We start from the raw sequence: 23,820 nt of genomic DNA, 5'->3' as shown, positions 1-23,820 counted from the left end.
ATGTTTGTTTTTATATATATATTTTTTATGTTGCGGGGGGGCTGGGGAGCTTTGAATCGGTTACTACGGGATTCACGTGTGTAATCATGGCGATTGCCATGACCCGTACAATAGAGGGGGGTAATGTTGTGTTTCCTTTCTTTCACAACATTAGTAGGGGGGTATTTTGTTTTTTTCTTTATTTTCTATTTTTCTTCTATTCTTTTGCCTGGATGATTGGTGGGGACACACATAGCAACATGGAGACTTCTAAAAAGATTTCCCAGGATACAATGAAAGTTGAAAGATTAGGTATTATTATAGATTGGAGTAACATAAATAAAAATAATGACTAATTTATTGAATTTTTTAAGTTTTAATGTTAATGGGCTTAATGGACCAATAAAAAGAAAAAGAATTTTAACATACATTAAAAAAATGAAAATAGATATAGCTTTCTTACAAGAAACTCATTTAACGGATATAGAACATCAGAAATTAAAAAGAGACTGGGTTGGAAATGTTATTGCAGCTTCATTTAACTCAAAGGCAAGAGGAGTTGCAATTTTGGTTAATAAAAATTTACCAATTAAAATACAAAATGTATTAATTGATTCGGCAGGAAGATATTTAATTATACATTGTCAAATTTTTTCAGAACTATGGACTCTTATGAATATTTATGCACCAAATGAAAATGATGTAAAATTTATACAGGAGGTCTTTTTGAATTTGGCTAATGCACATGATAAAATATTAATAGGTGGAGATTTTAATTTTTGTTTAGATCCAGTTTTAGATAGATCAACAAAGGCTATTACAAAATCAAAAGTAGCAAAATTAACTCTATCATTGATGAAAGATTTAAATTTGATTGATATATGGAGAAGAATCAATCCAAAAGAAAGGGATTATTCATTCTATTCAAATAGACATAAAACATATTCAAGGATAGATTTTTTCCTATTATCAACAAATACTCAAGATAGAGTGAAAAACATGGAATATAAAGCAAGAATATTGTCTGATCACTCTCTAATAATGACAATGACAATGATAGATAAAGAGGAATCAATTTATAGATGGAGATTTAATTCAATTTTACTAAAACGTCAAGATTTTTGTGATTTTATGAAAAAGCAGATTCAGTTCTTTTTAGATACAAATTTACATTCTGTTGATGATAAATTTATATTGTGGGAAGCAATGAAAGCATATTTGAGAGGTCAGATAATAAGTTATACTTCTAAAATTAAGAAGGAATATATGATAGAAATAGATCAATTGGAAAAAGAGATTATAAAATTAGAAAATGAATCTCAAAGAAATATGACAGAAGAAAAACGAAGGCAACTTATTAATAAGAAGTTAAAATATAATACACTCCAGACATATCGAACAGAAAAAGTAATTATGAGAACTAAACAGAGATATTATGAATTAGGTGAAAGATCACATAAAGTTCTTGCATGGCAGTTAAAAACAGATCAGATTTCTAAAACAATAAATGCAATTCGAACAAAAGTGAATGAAATTACTTATAAACCTCTAGAAATTAATGAGGCTTTTAAGAATTTTTATTCTGAGTTGTATAAATCAGAATCAAAGAATGATGACGTTAAGATAGAAGAATTTTTATCACAAATAACTCTTCCAAAATTAAATACAGAAGAACAGAAGGGATTAGGTATGTCTTTTACATTGAAGGAAGTTGAAGAAGCTTTGGGATCACTTCAAAGTAATAAATCTCCAGGAGAAGATGGTTTTCCACCTGAATTTTATAAAAAGTTTAAAGATTTATTAATTCCTCCTTTTATGGAGTTAATATATCAAGCGGAAAGAACGCATAAACTTCCAGAATCTTTTTCAACAGCTATTTTAATAGTATTGCCAAAAAAAGACAGAGACCTTTTAAAACCAGCATCATATAGACCTATTTCTTTATTAAACACCGATTATAAAATAATAGCAAAAATCTTATCTAATAGATTATCTAAATGCTTACCAAAATTAGTGCATATGGATCAAACAGGATTTATCAAAAATAGACAATCGGCAGATAATGTAACTCGGTTATTTAGTATAATCCATTTAGCACAAAAGAGGGAGGAAATGAGTGTGGCAGTTGCTTTAGATGCAGAAAAAGCATTTGATAGATTGGAATGGGATTTTTTATTTAAGGTATTGGAAAAATATGGATTAGGAACATCATTTATAAAATGGATTAAAACCTTAAATACTAATCCCAAAGCTAAAGTAGTGACAAATGGTCAAATTTCAACATCATTTCAGTTAACAAGATCAACTCGGCAAGGTTGCCCACTATCACCTGCTTTATTTATGTTGGCAATAGAACCACTAGCTGAATTAATTAGAATGGACCCAGATATTAAGGGTTTCAGAGTTAATCAGGAAGAATACAAGATTAACTTATTTGCTGATGATGTTCTACTTTATTTAACAGATCCATTACATTCACTACGCAAATTATCTTATAGACTAGAAGAATATGGGAAAATATTGGGTTATAAAATAAATTGGGATAAAAGTGAAATTTTACCTCTTACTAAAGGAGATTATAATCAATGTCGATTAATAACTCAATTTAGATGGCCAGCAAATGGTATAAAATATTTAGGTATAAGAGTTGATAATGATATAAAAAACTTATACAAATTAAATTACTTACCACTTTTGAAAAAAATTCAGGAAGATCTTGAAAAATGGATGGCATTACCAATAACATTAGTAGGTAGAGTAAATACTATAAAAATGAATATATTCCCTAGATTACAATATTTATTTCAATCATTACCAATACAATTACCCCAGAAGTTTTTTCAAGAGTTAAACAAATATGTGAGGAAATTCCTCTGGAAAGGTAAGATGTCAAGAATATCGTTGGAAAAATTGACATGGAAATTTGATCTAGGAGGATTACAACTTCCAAATTTTAAGAATTATTATAAAGCAAATCAACTTAGATTTATTGCATCTTTTTTCAAGAAAGATAAACCGGCATGGATTAGAATAGAATTAGATAAAATAGGAGAAAACGTACCAGAAGATTTTATATACAAATGGGAATCTAAATGGATACGGGAAAAGAAAGAATCTCCTATATTAAAACATTTGATTGATTTATGGAATAAGATAAATGTTGATGATGAGACAAAAAAATCTTTATTAGCAAAGAGATCTTTAATTCAAAATAGACTTATTCCTTTCACAATGGACAATCAACTTTTATATAATTGGATTCAAAATGGGATTAGATATATAGGGAATTGTTTTGAAGGAGGTATATTAATGTCATTTGATCAATTAAAGAATAAATATAAAATATCAAATAACACTTTATTTTGTTACTTTCAATTAAGGGCTTATTTAAGAGAAAAATTAGGTCAAACAATGTTATTGCCGAAATCTAATGAAATAGAAATTTTAATTCAAAAAGGAAATATCAAAAAATTTATATCTTGCATGTATAACTTGATTCAAAGACAGGTAATTAAACAAGGAGTCCATAAGTCAAGACAAAAATGGGAAAGTGATTTGAATATTAAAATTGAAGAAACAAATTGGTCAAGACTATGTCTTGATAGTATGACAAATACAATAAATGTTCGGTTAAGATTAGTGCAGTATAATTTTCTACATCAATTATATATTACACCACAAAAAATAAAAAAATTAAATCCAAATTTATCGGATCAGTGTTTCCGATGTAACCAGGAAACTGGTACTTTTTTACATTCGACATGGTCTTGCTCTAAAATTCAACCTTTTTGGACAAATTTAAGACTTTTACTGGAACAAATTACAGGAACACAATTTCCTCATAATCCAATATTATTTTTACTAGGTGATATTGAAGGGATAAAACCGAAACTCAAACTAAATAAGTATCAGAAAGAATTTATAAAAATTGCACTGGCAGTAGCCAAAAAAGCTATTGCAGTTACTTGGAAATCGGATACACATTTAAGTATAGATTCTTGGAAGAAAGAAATCTATGGTTGTATTCCATTAGAAAAAATTACTTATAATTTAAGAGATAAATATGAAACATTTCTGAAAATTTGGAGCCCTTATTTACAAAAGACAGGATTAAATATATAGATGCTCTGAAGATGAAACAATTGGTTATTAAGGGAAAGAAATAAATATACATATTAAAGTTATTACGAATTCCATGGAGCATGTGGAGATCTTCCAACAACCAGGCATTCTTTCTTTCTTTCTTTTTTTTTCTATAGGGCAGTTAGGGGGGAGGGGTTAAGGGGAGGGGGTAAGGGTTATATACATTGTTTTTTCATACTTTGTAACCATTTAAAAATGCAATAAAAAAAGTTTAAAAAAAAGAAACCATTCAGTAGTCTTGTAACAGCAGGGTAGAAACAGAACAATCCAGGTTTAGATGCACGATTGGAGGGCTGCCTACAGAAAATCTCCTTGAGGAGACTACGTTCTGTCCTTTCACCTACCACATGAGTATCTCCAGAAGTTTCATTTCTCGTTACGAAAGTACACTAACCTGATCCTTTGTCCTATCTTCTCGTTCTCGTATGTAGCTGAAAATAATCCTTTCTGTCTCTTCCTGCAATTTTGGGTACCTGCCCAGCTGTAAAGATAAATAACATTTACTTAAATTCCTTAAGGTGAAAGTTCATTCATCTAATGAAACCACACATCTTAATATTGTCAAAAGTACAGTATGTTTACTATACTCAATAATAATTGGTTACTATGGTTGTTTATGTAATTCCCCACAGAAGGCCAATTCAAAATTCAAAATGAAGACACCCTGATGTATGAACTATGTTCTAAGTACAATGAAAATGTATTTTAGAATGTGCTAAATAAAAGAATGATGTTCACAAATAAATTTTCAAATAGATTTATTTGTTAAATATTTTATCTGGATGGAAATGATTCAACTACAACTAGAAAAGATTTGGTTTCATTTGAACAACTTCAAGTTGTCAAATAGCAGATAGAGTAAATGTAAACTTCCATCATAAAACTGAAATGAAATTGCCTCCTTTTTAAAACAAGCTGTTGTATCCAAATGTTACCAGGAAGCTTATGGCACTATCTATAACACACATCAAACATGCTCAACGTGAAAGCAAAATCATCCGATGGTGGAAACCTAAAATAAACTCACAGAAAGTGCTGGTCATACCCCAAGAAGGTGAGGCAGAAACTGTTGAGAGAGAAACAGAGTTAATGTTTCAGCTTGACGTAGGTCAGAGAAAACATTTTGAATCAAAACAATAATGTTTTCTCTCTTCACAGATGCTGCCTGGCTTATGAACTTTTCCCTTAACTTTCTGTTTATGGATTATTATGTTACGCAATGCAACACAGATGATATTTTCACTATTATTAAAAGTAGTGAAAGCTTACAGACACCAAGATTCATCAATGGTTAACAAACTGAATACAAAATAAATCTGCAGAATATTAGACAAGGGATTATTTACTCAGGAATTGAATGAGCCAGAATGTACCATCAACAGCTAGTCATTTTTGCTTACTCCTTGCATAAATATGAACTACAGACCAACTTTTTGCCAAACAACTGATGTCCGTCTACACGTAATCCAAAGGGGCATGGCCCTGAAGTGGCAATAGGACATAGTGTGATAGATGTCAGTTGGACAGTTCAGTCAAGTGCTATTATCAAAACAGTCAAACATTGTAAATTCTGAATGCCCAGAATTTTCAGAAACATTTAAAATCTAAGCAAAAAAATCTCTTCTTTAATGTTAGTTTAAAATATAAATTCACAAGAACTCTTGAAAACATTGTTAGCTGCAACAGTGGTTTTCCCAGATATTCTCCAACACTAGACTCAGCAGATTAAACCTGGGAAAGGAGCAGCCAATTTGGTCATCTGAATAAGGAGGATCAGCTGGCAAGGGGGAAAAGTCAGAATTAAGTTGTTTACATTTTATGAATTAGTGGGCTTGTTTTCACATTTTTAATTACTTTTGGGATTTGTGTGTTCACATGGAAGTTTCAAACTTCCGGATGCATGCAAGGCTACAAGTTGTCAATTCAGTGTGAAACTAATGCCACTTCCAAACAAACTGTGGCCTACCACAATGCCTTGCAATTTCTGATAGCTTTTTATGGTCGTTGCTTACTTTAGAACTAGAAATTAAGATTATAAAAATATTTTTATTTATATATTCCAAAAATATACTTGCCCATAAAGGCAGTACTTATTCTACAAGGGAATGTACTCTACAACAAAGGATGCCAAAGTTATGGCAAACAGATTTGAACAGCGAATCATATGTGTTTTCTTAGTGGACCCTTACGTGTATCTTAGGTGAGGCATTTATGTTAATTTTTCCTAGTAGAGCAGTACTGGGTAAAGGTCATCCCAGATTATGGTAGAGTTCCACTCCTGTGAAATTCTCATAACCCAAACATTTCATAAATTGGAAGTGCAACAGCAAATGGTGTTCCCACATGGCAGAAGATGCCTGGAGCCCTATAACAGCCAGAAAATCCATCCAGTTGATCTCCCAAGTGCTTGATCATATCTATGGACTATACAGTGCTGATAAAAAGTATTCAACCCCTTAGAAGCTTTCATGTTTTATTGTTTTACAACATTTAATCACAGTGGATTTAATTTGGCTTTTTTGACACTGATCAATAGAAAAGATTGTCATGTCAAAGTGAAAACAAACCTCTACAAAGTGATCTAAATTAATTACAAATATAAAAGACAAAATAATTAATTACATACTTACTCACCCCCTTCAAGTCAGTATTTAGTCGATGTACCTTTGGCAGCAATTATAGTCTTGAATCTGTGTGGATAGGTCTCTATCCACTTTGCATATCTGGTTACCACAATTTTTTCTCATTCTTTGTTACAAAACTGTTCAGATTTTCAAGTCCAACCAGAAATTCTCAATTGGATTGAGGTCTGGACTCTGACTTGGCCACTCCAGGACATCAACTTTATAGTGTTTAAGGTATTCCTGTGTAGCTTTGGCTTTATGTTTGGGGTCATTGTGTTGCTGGAAAACAAATCTTCTCCCAAGTCGCCGTTCTCTTGCTGACTGCATCAGGTTGTCCTGCAGGATTTCCCAGTATTTTGCTGCATTCATCTTACCCTCCACCTTTATAAGCCTTCCAGGGCCTGCTGCAGTGAAGCGCCCCCACAGCATGATGCAGCCATCACCATGCTCCATGGTATGGATGATGTGTTTTGGATGGCATGTGGTGTCTGGCTTATACCAAATATAGCACTTAATCTGATGGCCAAAAATCTCAATTTTGTTTTCATCAGACCATAGAACCTTCTTCCAACTGACTTCAGAGTCTCCCACATGCCTTCTGCCAAACTCTAGCTGAGATTTCATTGGAAATTTTTTCAACAGTTTTGATTTATCTTTGCCACTCTCCCATAAAGCTGCAACTGGTCAAGCACCTGTGTAACAGTTGTTGTATGCACAGTCTCTCCCATCTCAGCCACTGAAGCTTACAACTCCTCCAGAGTTGTCATAGGTCTCTTGGTGGCCTCCTTCTCTAGTCCCCTTCTTGCATGGTCACTCAGTTTTTGAGGATGGACTGCTGTAGGCAGATTTACATCTGTGCTATATTCTTTCCATTTCTTAAAAGTACTCCAAGGGATACTCAGTGGCTTGGAAATTTTCTTGTATCCATCTCCTGATTTGTGCTTCACAAAAACCTTTTCATGGAACCTGACAAAGGGTTTCGGCCCGAAACATTGACTGCCCGTTTCCATGGATGCTGCCCGACCTGCTGAGTTCCTCCAGCTTGTTTGTATATGTTGCTTTGACCACAGCATCTGCAGTGTAATTTGTGTAACCTTTTCGTGGAGACAACTGGAGTGTTCTTTTGTCTTCTTGGTGTAGTTTTGCCAGGATACTGACTCACCAGCAGGTGGACCCTCCAGATTCAGGTGTATTTTTCCTACAATCAATTGAAACACCTTGCCTGCATACAGGTCTCTAAAAACAGATCATTTAACTAATTATGTGACTTCTAAAACCAATTGACTGCACCAGTGATGATTTGGTGTGTCGTATTAAAGGGGGTGAATACTCATGCAATCAATTATTTTCGTTCTATATTTGTAATTAATTTGGTTCACTTTGTAGAGATCCGTTCTCACAGTGACACAAAAAAGTCTCTGTTCATCAGTGTCAAAAAAGCAAAATTAAATCATTGTGATTCAGTGCTGTAAAACAATAAAACATGAAAACTTTCAAGAGGGGTGAATACTTTTCTCATCGTCTTAGGGATAGACTTCAGGAGTATTGTGTGAGCTCAATCATTTGTGAATACCGTCACAAAATCAACTGGCTTTAAGTGTCATGCTGGTTGAGGTAGGACCTATGGATCTTGATGTAAACTTGATGCAAACTAGTAAAACTTATAATTAATGATGTAGTGTACCTCTATAAGTCTCAAAGTATAGGGTAATCCCTTTCAAAAACAGAAGAGCGTAAGAAATAGAAACAAGAAGTTGTCACTTATCTAAGATTCTTTACTCGGCATTTGAAAGAGAATTCAACACAGAAGATGGTGATTCTATGAAGGAATGTCTTCTCACCTCACTTCTGCATGGCTAACCGCTTATTTTGAGAATATGAAACCTGGCTCTAGACTCATCCGTCAAGGGAATCACCCTCTGTATCTGCATTTCTCCTGTCAAGTCACATAAGAAGTTTTTGATAATCACTAATCCATCTAGAGTCAAGAGGATATCACAGAATGGTTGGAGAACAGAAGAAATTTGGCCCATCATATTCACCCTGGCTTTCTACCAGAGTAACCCTTTACAACAGACTGATCCCTGAACCTCCTTTAGAACTATTTATTCTGTATTGCTCCATCTCATTCTGCCCAATAAAATATATCAGCTCACATTTCTCCACACTTTCCAGAGGTTTGCCCATCTACCAGACTTTATATTCTGCTGCAATTGATCATTACTCTCTTCACATTGGCATATTTTGTATCATCAGTGAACTTCAAAATTCTGGTATTCACCACCAAATCTCAACTTTAACTTGAACTGTAAGATACCATGTGTTCTACGATGTCAATTCAAATTTAATAAATAGCATTTCAACTGCTTTTTATGCTTGTTAATTATAAGATGAATATTTTGAGACAATAGCAAATTTTTCTGTGCATTGTATATCAACACATAAAGATCAACATCTCCTTTATTGGCAAAGATCAGTCTATATTAACTGTATGCATTGCTGGCATTTAGTCATTACAGTCCCTTTAACTAAAAATGGAATTCTGTCTTCCTCAAAGGAAAAAGCACTTTAAGTTTAGTTAATTTAATCTCTTAATAATTATTCAGTTCAGCAATATTCAAACTGCTAATAACCAATTTTGGGAGAATTACTGAATCAGATATAAATGCATTATGCTGTCTGATAAGATCACCATTACTGCAAAGGGCAGAAACACTGTTTACTCCTCAGTAGGCTATTTGACGACATTAATTAACTCTTTGTCTAACAATAGACTAAGATAAAATGCACAATACTGGACTTTACAGTATTCAATACATCCAAGATGGAAGGGGACAGAAATTTTAAATTATAGATGAATGTAAGTTCAGGATTATGACTGCAGGGTGAAAATTGTGCTCCACAGTGCACTCACACAAACTACATATCAATAAACCAAAGTAATCACAAAGGCAGTGGGAACAGCTCCTTAGCTAAATGTCTGCAGCACTGAAAACAGCAGTTAAGTATGACTTGGATCAAAATAACAGGGAAAGCATATTAGAGTAACAACCTGTAATCAATAACATACTATTGGATCAATGAATACCTCAGACATATTGGGATTCATATTGTTCCATGAGATTGCAAATTCCATAAACTTTTCATTTCACCACTCAAAATTACCCTTTGAAATTATTATCAAGTTAGACTTTTAATTAATGGTGTGAAATTTTTGGGTTCGGAGATCACTACCAAGCTGCATTAAAAGTATAGACCTTTATTTGATTCCATGTTGTGACATAAAATTTCTAATTATTACAGAATTATCTAAACTTGTAACCAATTCTACATCTGGTTCCAAAAGGGAAATTTCATTTCACTTTTGATCAGTTAAATTAAAAATTCTTGTTTGCAAAAATCTCTACCAATTTGATTTATATATTTTAAATAACAGTAAATTAACGAACGGAGGAGATTCTTTGCAAATCTTGCATTCTTCACAGTTGCTTGCTAAGTTCTAATCCATTGAATTTTTACTTTGTCAGATATAAGAGTTAGCCTCAAACTATTGGGTCAATTTTAACAGCTTCAGATAATATCAATAAGCAACTCAAGATTCACTCAATTTATTTTGACTTGAGAGCTTCAAATGTCCTACTGCTTTACTAATTTGTCAACTTTATACTTTGAAACACCTCTTAGGTATTCTTGCACTATAAAAAAATGCACTGATTGGGTATATGATAAAAACGTGTAAAGACAGAAGTCTTAAATATTCATCAGCAGCATATATTTTACTATTCAGATTAGGTATAACTTGTCATAATCATTGTTTCATGTCTTGAGATATAGTGGATGTACAGTGGCTAGTAAGGATATATTGAGATATTGTGTTAGAAAGGTTGAATCTCAAGGCATTATTAGAACATAGAATTGTACAGCACATTGCAGGTCTTTCGGCCCACAATGTTGTGCCGACCCTCAAACCCTGCCTCCCATATAACCCCCCACCTTAAATTCCTCCATATACCTGCCTAGTAGTCTCTTAAACTTCACTAGTGTATCTGCCTCCACCACTGACTCGGGCAGTGCATTCCACACACCAACCACTCTCTGAATGAAAAACCTTCCTCTAATATCCCCCTTGAACTTCCCTCCCCTTACCTTAAAGCCATGTCCTCTCTACTGAGCAATTGTGCCCTGGGGAAGAGGTGCTGGCTGTCCACTCTGTCTATTCCCCTTAATATCTTGTACACCTCTTATCATGTCTCCTCTCATCTTCCTTCTCTCCAAAGAGTAAAGCCCTAGCTCCCTTAATATCTGATCATAATCTATAATCTCTAAACCAGGCAGCATCCTGGTAAATTTCCTATGTACCCTTTCCAATGCTTCCACATCCTTCCTATACTGAGGCAACCAGAACTGGACACAGTACTCCAAGTGTGGCCTAACTAGAGTTTATAGAGCTGCATCATTACATCACATCTCTTAAACTCTACCCCTCGACTTATGAAAGCTAACACCCCATAAGCTTTAACTACCCTATCTACCTATGAGGCAACTTTCAGGGAAATGTGGACATGTACCCCCAGATCCCTCTGCTCCTCCACACTACCAAGTATCCTGCCATTTACTTTGTACTCTGCCTTGGAGTTTGTCCTTCCAAAGTGTACCACCTCACACTTCTCCAGGTTGAACTCCATCTGCCACTTCTCAGCCCACTTCTGCATCCTATCAATGTCTCTCTGCAAACTTCGACAATCCTCTACACTATCTACACCACCACCAACCTTTGTGTCGTCTGCAAACTTGCCAACCCACCCTTCTAACCCCACATCCAGGTTGTTAATAAAAATCAGAAAAAGTAGAGATCCCAGAACAGATCTTTGTGGGACACCACTAGTCACAACCCTCCAATCTGAATGTACTCCCTCAACCATGACCCTCTGCCTTCTGCAGGCAAGCCAATTCTGAATCCACTTGGCCAAACTTCCCTGGATCCCATGCCTTTGGACTTTCTGAATAAGCCTATCATGTGGAACCTTGTCAAATGCCTTACCAAAATCCATGTAGATCACATCCACTGCACTACCCTCATCTATATGCCTGGTCACCTCCTCAAAGAACTCTATCAGGCTTGTTAGGCACAATCTGCCCTTCACAAAGCCATGCTGACTGTCCCTGATCAGACCATGATTCTCTAAATGCCCATAGATCCTATCTCTAATAATCTTTTCCAACAGCTTTCCCACCACAGATGTAAGGCTCACTGGTCTATAATTACCTGGACTATCCACACTACCTTTTTTGAACAAGGGGACAACATTTGGCTCCCTCTAATCGTCTGGTACCATTCCCGTGGACAACGAGGACGTAAAGATCCTAGCTAGAGGCTCAGCAATCTCTTCCCTCGCCTTGTGGAGCAGCCTGGGGAATATTCCACCAGGCCCCGGAGACTTATCTGTCCTAATGTATTTTAGCAACTCCAACACCTCCTCTCCCTTAATATCAACATGCACCAGAACATCAACCTCACTCATATTGTCCTCACCGTCATCAAGTTCCCTCTCATTGGTGAATACCGAAGAGAAGTATTAATTGAGGACCTCGCTCACTTCCACAGCCTCCAGGCACATCTTCCCACTTTTATCTCTAATCGGTCCTACCTTCACTAGCCATTACTAGCCATTGCACATGCTTTATGGGCTAGTTTGATGTAAAGGTTGCCATGCTTTGTAATTCTTTTCTTCCTTTCACTTCAATTCTTTTGGTGTAAAGCAACTTTTCTGAACATCATATGAAAATTCAAAGAAACAGAAAAGAGGACTTCTAAAAGGATGCAGAAGCTGTTCCTGGGCTTTCTCAAATATCCATAAAATTGGATATTGTATTCAAGTACCTTTAAATACTGTGCATTTGTCTTTACTAAACCCATATTTACCAAAGCAGTCTAATGGTTATAAGGCACTCAGTGCATTGCAAATGGCTACACATCCTAAATCCTCTTGTCATTAATAACTAGTTATCACTTTAGCAATGATAGGATGCCATTAGACTGACTATCAGCTAAGCCTAATTTATCATACATATGGACATGACATACCTTAATTTGAAAGGTTTGACTTGGGGGGAGGGGGAATTAAATCTGGTGACCAGATGCTCAACTTTACATCCAAGATATTCCCTCCCCACAACCTTTACTGTCCCTAAAGTTCACAGCTACACAAGCAATTTAAATTAGTTGGTCACTGGTTATTAACATGATGTGATGTGGAGGGAGATAGAGTAGGATTATACTGTTGGTCATTTTTGCTGAAAATGCTGGGAAAAAAACCTTCAATTTTGATGTTATTATTCATCCATGGTAATCCATCATTGTTAATGGAAGGAGTCACCTCACTATCATTATCTATGTGTTGTAAGTTCCAGAACTTTATTCTAATTCAATAATTATGAAAGCACTTACTTCCATCTATGACTTTCTGTGTGTAGTAAGCATTTATGTGCACTATCTTCACTAACTGATTGTAAAGTATCCTTGGTACTGCTATCACCATACACTCTTACACTCCCCAAGGAACCAGTGTGATTCGTCTGACTTCATTCTGGTTGAATGTTAAGAGATATACCAGATTATAAGGCAACTGGTTGTTGTAGCTTGCAGTTCTGTTGTTAATGATGAATCACAGAGTACCAAGCTCTGGGCGGCTGTACTGATCGTTCATTGATAACTTTATTACAGCAGTACCACCATACCAAACATGAAAGATTTTATAGTTATTTTTCATTAATAACAAGATTTCACTTTTTTCCTACCATGTTAGAATTGAACTGATATCCTCTGACTTTCTACTATCATGTTGCCATATTCATGAGTGTTTTGTAGTAATGTGCAAAACTTGAGAGCGGCTGATCTTCTGAAGTAGGAAGCCAGCTTGACAACTTTTAAATATTTAAATATTCATTATTCTTTAAAATTACTTTTCCTGAAATGTTCAAATTCCCAGATATCCTTTCTTCCAATCTGATCTCCCTCTCAATCTCTGCACTTCAGTTTCTTCATTTAATTAAATAGCAAGCTCAAGATGCCAGGTGTTCTATTTCTTTGGGTTCCTAGTAGGTATGTCTATAACTGTAATGGATATGGACAAAACATGCAGGTCAGAACATCAATTCACATACAATATCAGTTTGGTGCAAATGATACATCTTAAACTTGCACGGCCACACACACATTAAATATTAGAAAGGATCCGATCGTAATATCTGAAGAGATCATCAACTACTTTAGGTTAAGAGACCAATGATCTTTTTCTTTGTCATTGCTGCTGCTACAAACCCACAAATTTTTGGTGCATTTCATAATTGTTTCAAGTTAAAAGTAGGAGATGGCAGTTACTGGAGGTTTCACTTGCTTCGAAGTGACAACAGTACCCAGATTCAAGTACACCAGTGGGTTTTCCAAGAATGAGTCCACGCAGAACAGAACAAGCTGTGAAAAACTTAGGTGCAGAAGATAGAGAAGAACACTCAGCAGGAGGTTAGTTTGGCCTTGGAACAATTATCCTACCTGTGCCTTGGTAAAGAGCAATATGTATGATAACACAGAACAGTACAGCAAAGAAAATGTCCACTGGCCCATGATGTCTGTGGCAACCATGATATCAATCAAAACTAATCGTATCTGCCTGTACATGTCCAGTGTCCCTCCATCTGCTGCCTGTTCATGTGCCCGTCTAAATTCCCATTAAATGTTGGCACTGTATCTGCTTCCACCATTTCCTCTGGCAACACATTCCAGATACCATCTGCTTTTGAGTTTTAAAAAAACTTGCCTTGCAAATCTCCTTTAAATCTTCCTCCTTTCTCACTTTAAATCTAACAACTGACATTTTTTTCCTGTGTAAAACAAAATTGACCACCTATCCTGTCTATGTTTCTCAGAACTTTATATACTTCAGTCACCCCTCAGCTAGCAACATTCCTGAGAAAACAATCAAAGTTTCTCTTTAATACTGACAACTTCTCAGTGAACCTCTTTTACATCCTTTCCAAAGCCCCCACATCCTTACTATAATGTAGTGACCAGAAATACACACAATGCAGCACCAGGTTAGAATAAGATTCCATTCCTGTAAGTTGTTTATACCTGTACTGTTCATAAGTCAGAAATGAATGCAAACCCCATGGGAGAGAGGTCACAAAAACAGCACCAATCTACAAGCATACTGAAATCCCCCATGATTATTGTAACAGTGCCCTTTTGGCATCCTGTTGTAATCTGTAGAACACCTCCTTACTACTGATTGGGGGTCTGTATATAACTCTTCTCAGGGTATTTTTACCCTTGCAGTTCCTTAGCTCTATCCACAACGATTCAACACCTTATGTCACCTTTATGTCACCATGATATGTCACCCTTTTCTAAAGAATTGATTTCATTTGTACCATCAGAGCCACACCACCGCATCTGCCTACCTACCTTAGCTTTATATACATGTGTATCCTTAGACATTATCTCCCAGTTATAATCTTCTTTCAGCCATGATCCAGAGATGCTTACAACATTATACATACCAATCTGTAACTGCTACAAGTTCATCTACCTATTCCATATGCTGTGCCCATTCAAATCCACCCTTTTTGATTTTATCTGCCATTTACATTGCAATTCATCCTGTTGACTGCAATTCTGTCCTATTAACTGCTTCTCCCTGCTAAGTGTTACATTACACATTGCCTGTGTTTGTAAACCTACTACCTCATCCTCAGCACAATCACTTCAATTCCCATCCCCCTGCCAAATCAGTTTAAGTCATCCCAAACAACTCCAGCAAACATGCCTCCGAGGATATTGGACCCCCTCAGGTTCAGGTGTAACCCATTCCTTTTGTACATTCCCCTGAAGAGATCCCAATGATCCATAAATCTGAACCCCTACCCTTGCACTAGTTCCCCACCCCCACATTCACCTGCCAAATCATTCCTTTCTTACCCTCATTGGCACATGGCATAAGTAGCAATCCAGAGATTACTACCCTGGGGGTCCTGTTTCTCAGCTTTCTACCTAACTTCCTAAAATCTTTCTTCAGGACCTCTTCACCTTGTCTACCTATGTCATTAGTGTCAATATGCACCAAGACTTCTAGCTGCTCACCCTTGTCCTTGAGAATGCCATGGACCAGATCCAGGACATCCCTGACCCTGGCACAAGTGAGGCAGCATATCATCCGGGTGTCTGTATCACAAAATTTCACCTCTGGTCCTTTGACTAAGGAATCTCCTATTAACACTGTAGTCTTCTTCACCTCTCTGCTCTTCTCAGCTACAGCACCAGACTCAGTGCCAGAGACCCTGTTACTGTAGCTCCCACACCTTCCCCAAGTAGATTGTCCTTCTCATCAGTATCTAAAGTTGCATACTTATTATTAAGGGGAATGGCCACAGATGTATTCTGCACTATCTGTACATTTCCCTTCCTTCTCCTGACAGTCACTCAGTTACCTATATCCTGCACCCTAGGAGTGACCACCTGCTTGTAGCTCCTACCTATCACCTCCTCATTCTCCCGTGTTTATGAAAAATCATCAAGCTACAGCTCCAGTTCCTTTATACATTCTCTGAGGAACTGCAGCTCAGTGCACCTGGTGCAGATGTGCTTATCCAGAAGACTGGAGGTCTCCCAGACTTCCCATATCCTATTCACAGAACAAAACACTGCCCCTGGAGCCATTCTCACAACACTATTATGCCTTAACAGATGAGGAATGAATAAATAAGAACAAGATAAGAGAAAGTTACCAGATAATTTACCCTGCCCAAGACTGATCTCGCCTCGGCCTGATGAGACAAACCGACAGCTTCTTGCTCATATTGAGTAGCAGTGAGTTATTACTACTTATTAATGTACAGAATTAACGTGCTTGCTTTGTTTCTGGATTCCATGATATTGACTTGCTGGTAAAGTGCAAATCCAAGATGGAGCCCAAATGTCACAACAAGGTCAGCACATTGGGCGGTCAGAACAAACGCTAATAAAGTTACTGGAGAAACCATTTTGACAGCCAGCATGTATGTATCTGCAACATATTTAACCTAGCTAAATGTCAGCAAGTAGATTCCCCAATACAACTGCTGTGACTTTCAGCAACACATACAAAATGCTAGAGGAACTCAACAGGCCATGCAGCATCTGTAGAAAAGAGTATAGTCGACATTTCGGACCAGGCAGGACGGCAGGTCTCGTCCCAAAATGTTCCTCCAGCATTTTGCGTGTGTTGCTTGGATTTCTAGCATCTGCAGATTTTCTCTTCTTTGTGACTTTTAGCAAGTTTGGTGCTAATCCTGATTCCTATAGGGATCAAACTTGAGAGTGACAGCACTGAGAACAAACCTGGAACATTTGTATTTGTGGGGAGTTACAAACTTACTGACCCAAGAGCAAATGCCAACAGTTTTCATCTTAGAGTCTACTGTCATTGTTGTACAAAGGAGATCATTACGCTCCACAACTCAGAGAGAAATCTATAATTTGCATAAGAACTCAAGGAGGAGCTGGCATAAACCATCTGGCCCGATCCTGCACCACCTATCAGCAAGATCATGAATGCTATTCAGCTTCAAACCCATTTTCCTGCACAATGTCCTTATATTTCAATCCCGTGATAACCAGACATTTATCAAACTCTCTCTGAATAATGAACTTCCACAAATTCTAGAGTCAAAAATTATAATGACCCACTGAACAAAGAAATTTCTCCTCATCTCGGTCCTAATGACCTATTGCTAATTGTGAGACTAATCTACGTCTCTAGACTTCTCAGCCAGGGGGAACTTTCTTATTATGTTCATCCTGTCAAGCCATACAGAAATTATTTAAGTTTCATTGGGATTGCATCCATTTTTCTAAGTTCCAGAGAAGACAGACCAAGCTTATTTTATCTCACTTCATTCACCAATTATCACTGGAGAATTATCACTACACTGCTTCAATGGTAAGAATATCTTTTTTTTTATAATGAGATCAATACTAGAGATGAGATCTCATGAAGGCTCTGTATAACTAATTTCATTGCATTCCTACAAAAAATTATCTTTCTGTAAAAAAAGTATGCACTATTTACTTTCCTAATTATTTGCTACATCTGAATATTAGCTTCCACAGTCCAATGAGCAAGTCACCCAGCACACTTTGAATATCAACTTTTTCATGCACCACATTGAACAATCTTATATTTTTTCCCCAGAAGATATTCTTTCTGCCTTGCTCTTGCTACTCATTTCCCTTGTCTAAAGTCCCTTAAAGCTTGCTTACAATATTCCTTACTCACAATCTCACCTCATTTATTGTCAATGGACCTAGATATTTGACATTTGGTCTCCTTAGCCAAATCATTTATGTACACTGTGAATGTACACTGGGGTACAAACACTGATCCCTGTGGCACTCCATTATTTATAGCCTGTTAACCTGAGCCAGACCCTTTTACTCCAAATCTGCTTTCTGCATGTGCTATTTCTTAATGTATTTCAATATACCACCTTCAATTTCCTGTGAAAATCTAAATTCATCACATCCATTGAATCCCCCTCATCTACTTCACTAGTGACAAGAAACTGATAGAATAGTCAAAAATGATTATCCTTTCATAAGCTGATGCTGACTTTGTTCATCTTATTATTCTTTCTGGGTGCTCTGTTATTACTTTCTTCTTTACAAATTCCATCTTTTTCTCATTTCTACTGATTCAAGCTAAGAAGTCAGGATTTCTCTGTTTTCTCTTTTCCTTAATACAAGACAATGCAGTATAAGACAATGGGTTATTTAATTTGGCTTGCTTCAAACTAGATAAGTTGGCTTAGTTACACACACCAAATGCTGGAGGAACTCAGCAGGCCAGGCAGCATTCATGGAAAACATTCCGAGTCAAGGCCTTTCATCAAGACTGGAACAAAAGATGAGGAGTTAGGTCAAGAAGGTGGGAGAGAGGAGGAAGTAGTACAAGGTGATAGGTGAAAGGTGAAACTGGTTAAGGGGGAAGGTGAGGTAAAGAGCTGGAGAAGCAGGAATCTGATAAGAGAGGGTAGAAGACCATGGAAAAAATGGAAGGAGGAGCACATGGTTAAAGAGTTGGAGGGCAGCAGAGATCACAGAGGGGAGACTGTGAGAGAGAGTTTCACTGAACTCCAAAGAGAAGATATGAACTTCTTCAGGGTAGACATCCCTGGAAGAAACTTTGCAATGTAATAGTAGCACAAAAATGAGAAAACCTGCAGACATTAGTAATTCAAGCAACACACACAAAATGCTGGAGGAATTCAGCAGGCCAGGCAGTATCTATGGAAAAGAGTAAACAGTCAACATTTCAGGCCAGGACTCTTCATCAGGACTGGAACAAAAGATGAGAAGTTACATCAAGACGATTGGGGAAAGGGAGGGGCATTAGATTAACAAGGTGACAGGTGATAGCTGAAACTGGTAAAGGGAAGGGTCAGGTAAAGGACTGGGAAGTTAATAGGTGAAAGAGGTAACTGTCTGGAGAAGGGGGAATCTGATAGAAGAGGGTAGAAGATCAAGAAAGAAAGGGAAGGGGGAACACATCGTTGAAGAGTTGGGAGGCAGCAAAGAACAAGAGAGGAGGTTTCATTGAACTGCCATTAAAGGGAAGATTTAAACTTCTTTAGGGTAGCATCTAAGTTGTTTAGCACAAGGAAGCTTGTAGACCAGATAGATCTTATCATTTAGCATATCAATAGTGGATCAATGAATAGTTGGAAGATTTATGTACTCACAGAGTTAGCTCCACAACATTAATTGAGAGTACCTGGGAAATGCGTCTCCTAGAAGCTTTCAGATCACTTCTGTTCAAAGTTATCTGGAAAGTTACTGCATGTGTGTGAAGCTACCCAAGTGGTAAAGAAATAGTATGAATGAAGAGAGAATTTCAGGCTTTTTAGGAATGATCCAGGAACATCAAGAAGCATGGAACGAACTAGAATCTATTCCTCTGCCTTTGATAGCTGTAACAGATGTCTAGTCTGTGTGCAGCTCATGGGTATGTCTTTTTAGGGATTGTATGTGTGTTTTGGAAATGCTTTGTTTTAGAAATGGTTGTAATTTGTAAGTATTTTATAAGATAAAAATCCTCTGAGAGCAGATGTTGTTTGAATTTAAACATGTATCGCTAAAAATAAACAAAATAAATGAACTACTTTGTTAACCTCGTGTTTTTGTTAGCTGGAAGCATCTTCCCCTTAGCAGTGACCCACCCACCAGTCTAGTAGTGGGTATTGGCATGGTGGAGCATAAACAGGGGAATAAACTAGTCTTTGAAGATTGGGTAGTTACAGTATAACCTCCTTTCAGCAAGGGTACCCGTGGCTATTTATATTGGATAGGACTTAAGGTCTTCATTGGTGTTTAGAATTTTGCAGTCAGCAAATCCATCACAACAGGGATGATTTGACATAAGAATATTGATTAATTAATTTAGTGCAGCTATGGAGAAAAAAAATTCATTATATTCCAGTAATACAAAAAAGCATCACTTTCACAGGTTGGTGGATAGAACCACTCTGCTTCCCTTCACTAAGCTATTGCTTCCCATTGTTGTGTCCTAATGAAGAGTATCAACCTGAAATACTGACATTATTGCCCTCCAGATGCTGCCTGACTTGCTGAGTTACTCTAATATAGCAGTGTAAAATAATGTTGGGAGCATTATTGTGGCAGTATATTGAAGCTCTTGAATGTAAAGCATGAGTTCTTATCAAAGTACAGAGTAAATTTTTTTTATCAAAAGACATATGTAACCAGTTATTATCTTGAGATTATTTTTTCAGGCATTCACAGTAAAAAAAGATGCAACAGAATCAATGAAAAACACACACTGACAAAGAAACCAATGTGTAAAAGAACAAATGTGCAAATAAAAAACCAATAAACAGTATTGAGATTATGACCTGTATATAGTATTGTGCAAAAGTCTTAGGCACACATCTTGAGTGCCCAGGACTTCTGCACAGTACTGTATTTGTCAACGTGGAGTGGACAATAAATTTGTGAATCTGGCGGGAGCAAAGGATGTTAGGAATGGTGAGGACAGAGCACTGCGGGAGAGGTGTGAAACATGGTAGAGAAGGAATGCCAGGGATAGGGAGAGGTGGATTGGGTTCTGACACACCCAGCCCTGAGACACCAGGCAAGGTCATTTGATTCCTAACAACTGATCATTACAGAGTGTCTCTCTGGTGCTTCCTGTTCCCTCTCCTCTCCCCTCCTCTTTTCCCAACCATTATTTCCCTCTCCCTGCCCCCTTCCAACTCTCAGTCCACGCTAGAGACCCATTTCAGAATCAGGTTTATCATCACTCACGTATGTCATGAGATTTGTTTTTTTTTTGCGGCAGCAGTACAGTGCAATACATAAAAATACTACAATACTGTGCAAAAGTTTTAGGTACCCTCACTATATATATGTGCCTGAAACTTTTGCATACTGCTGTAGTCCTTAAAAGTGAGACTGTAGCGGTGTGCTACAAACAGCGCTAAAATTACGACACGGAGTCGGTAACTGCAGTCGAAGGAAAAACTTTATTCGAAAACTTCAGCCTCACTTTTAAGCCTCTGTCAACCGGCCCCCCATGGCGAAGAGGCTCCAAAGCTCTGTGCTCGCAAACCCCCGTAGGCTATCTAATTGTGAGTCGGTTCGCATACGCTAGGAAATGAGCCGCCACATAACCCCCCCCCAGAACCGGCGATACACCCCCCAATGTCCACAGCCTGGGCCAGAACCTGCTTGGGAGGTCGGCCTCTGCGCCGAGGCGCCGGAAACTCGGCCGGTTGCGCCAGGTCCACATGGGCCGGCTTGAGGCGGTCCACCGTGAAAACCTCCTCCTTCCCCCCAACGTCCAGCACGAACGTGGACCCGTTGTTCCGGAGCACCGTAAACGGCCCCTCGTATGGCCGCTGCAGCGGTGGCCGATGCCCGCCCCTTCGTACAAACACAAACTTACAGTTCCGTAGGTCTTTGGGTACGCAGGTCGGGTGCCGCCCATGCTGTGAAGTGGGTATGGGGGCCAGGTTACCGAGCTTCTCGCGAAGTCTGCCCAGGACTGCAGCGGGTTCTTCCTCTTGCCCCCTCGGGGCTGGTAGGAACTCCCCGGGGACGGCCAGGGGCGCGCCGTATACCAACTCGGCCGACGAGGCGTGCAGGTCGTCCTTGGGCGCTGTGCGGATGCCGAGAAGGACCCAGGGAAGCTCGTCCGCCCAGTTGGCTCCTCGCAGGCGGGCCATGAGGGCCGACTTCAGGTGACGGTGGAAACGCTCCACTAGCCCGTTCGACTGTGGGTGGTAGGCAGTGGTGTGGTGCAGCTGAGTCCCCAAAAGGCTGGCCATAGCTGACCGCAGGCTGGAGGTGAACTGGGCGCCTCTGTCGGAGGTAATGTGGGCTGGTACACCAAAGCGGGATATCCAGGTGGCGATCAGGGCTCGGGCGCAAGATTCGGAGGTGGTGTCGGTGAGCGGGACCGCCTCTGGCCATCTTGTGAACCGGTCCACGATAGTCAGGAGGTAACGCGCTCCGCGCGACACTGGCAGGGGGCCCACGATATCCACATGAATGTGGTCGAAACGCCGGTGGGTGGGATGGAACTGCTGCGGTGGGGCTTTGGTGTGCCGCTGAACCTTGGCCGTCTGGCAGTGCATGCACGTCCTGGCCCATTCACTGACCTGTTTGCGGAGTCCGTGCCAAACGAACCTGCTGGAAACCATCCGGACAGTTGTCCGGATGGAGGGATGCGCCAAGTTATGAATGGAGTCGAAAACACGTCGCCGCCAGGCTGCGGGGACGACCGGACGGGGCTGGTTGGTGGCGACGTCACAGAGTAGGGTCCTCTCACCTGGGCCCACGGGGAGGTCCTGGAGCTGCAAACCAGAGACTGCAGTCCTGTAACTCGGAATCTCCTCATCTACCTGCTGTGCCTCTGCCAGTGCCTCAAAGTCTACCCCTTGGGAAAGGGCATGAACGGTAGGGCGAGAGAGCGCATCCGCCACGACATTGTCCTTACCCGAGACGTGCCGGACATCCGTCGTGTATTCAGAGATGTAGGACAGGTGGCGTTGCTGGCGGGATGACCAGGGGTCGGATGCTTTCGTAAACGCAAAGGTAAGCGGTTTGTGGTCCGTGAACGCGGTGAAGGGCCGACCCTCTAGGAAGTACCTGAAATGCCGGATTGCCAGGTAGAGCGCCAACAGTTCCCGGTCAAAAGCACTGTACTTGAGCTCGGGTGGCCGCAGGTGTTTGCTGAAAAACGCCAGGGGTTGCCAGCGACCTGCGATGAGCTGCTCCAGCACCCCACCGACTGCCGTGTTTGATGCGTCCACTGTGAGGGCGGTAGGGGTGTCCATTCTGGGATGGACTAGCATTGCGGCGTCAGCCAAAGCTTCCTTCGTTTGAACGAAAGCGGCGGCGGACTCCTCGTCCCAGGTAATGTCCTTGCTCGGACCCGACATCAGGGCGAACAGGGGGCGCATGATCCGGGCAGCTGAAGGGAGGAAGCGGCGGTAGAAATTGACCATACCTACGAATTCCTGAAGGCCTTTGACCGTGGTGGGTCGGGGGAAGTGGCGGACCGCATCTACCTTAGCGGGCAGAGGGGTTGCCCCGTCTTTAGTAATCCTGTGGCCCAGGAAGTCAATGGTATCAAGTCCGAACTGGCATTTGGCAGGGTTGATTGTAAGACCGTACTCACTCAGTCGGGCGCAGAGTTGACGGAGGTGGGACAGATGCTCCTGACGACTGCCGCTGGCTATGAGGATGTCATCCAAATAGATGAACGCGAAGTCCAGGTCCCGTCCCACCGCGTCCATTAGCCGCTGGAATGTCTGTGCGGCATTCTTCAGGCCGAACGGCATGCGGAGGAACTCGAAGAGGCCAAACGGGGTGATGAGAGCCGTCTTGGGGACGTCGTCAGGATGCATCGGGATTTGATGGTACCCTCGGACAAGGTCGACCTTGGAGAAGATCCGGGCGCCGTGCAGGTTTGTCGCAAAGTCCTGAATGTGTGGCACAGGGTAGCGGTCCGGTGTGGTA

At 39.3% G+C, this 23,820-nt stretch overlaps 1 protein-coding gene across 1 annotated transcript in view; it reads right to left on the bottom strand.

Annotated features, from left to right (window-relative positions):
* Window positions 1-23,820, bottom strand: part of LOC132402155 (dynamin-2-like) — a 246,922-nt gene that overhangs the window by 119,027 nt on the left and 104,075 nt on the right. The window contains exon 12 of the mRNA XM_059984821.1: window positions 4,517-4,603. Coding sequence (XP_059840804.1) covers window positions 4,517-4,603 — 87 coding nt within the window. The remainder of the gene's footprint in view (window positions 1-4,516; window positions 4,604-23,820) is intronic.

Source organism: Hypanus sabinus, chromosome 11 (genome assembly GCF_030144855.1).
Source record: "Hypanus sabinus isolate sHypSab1 chromosome 11, sHypSab1.hap1, whole genome shotgun sequence".
In the NCBI taxonomy this organism is placed as follows: domain Eukaryota; kingdom Metazoa; phylum Chordata; class Chondrichthyes; order Myliobatiformes; family Dasyatidae; genus Hypanus; species Hypanus sabinus.
The sequence above is the reverse complement of the archived record's forward strand: the minus strand, read 5'-3'. Positions and strand labels throughout refer to the sequence as shown.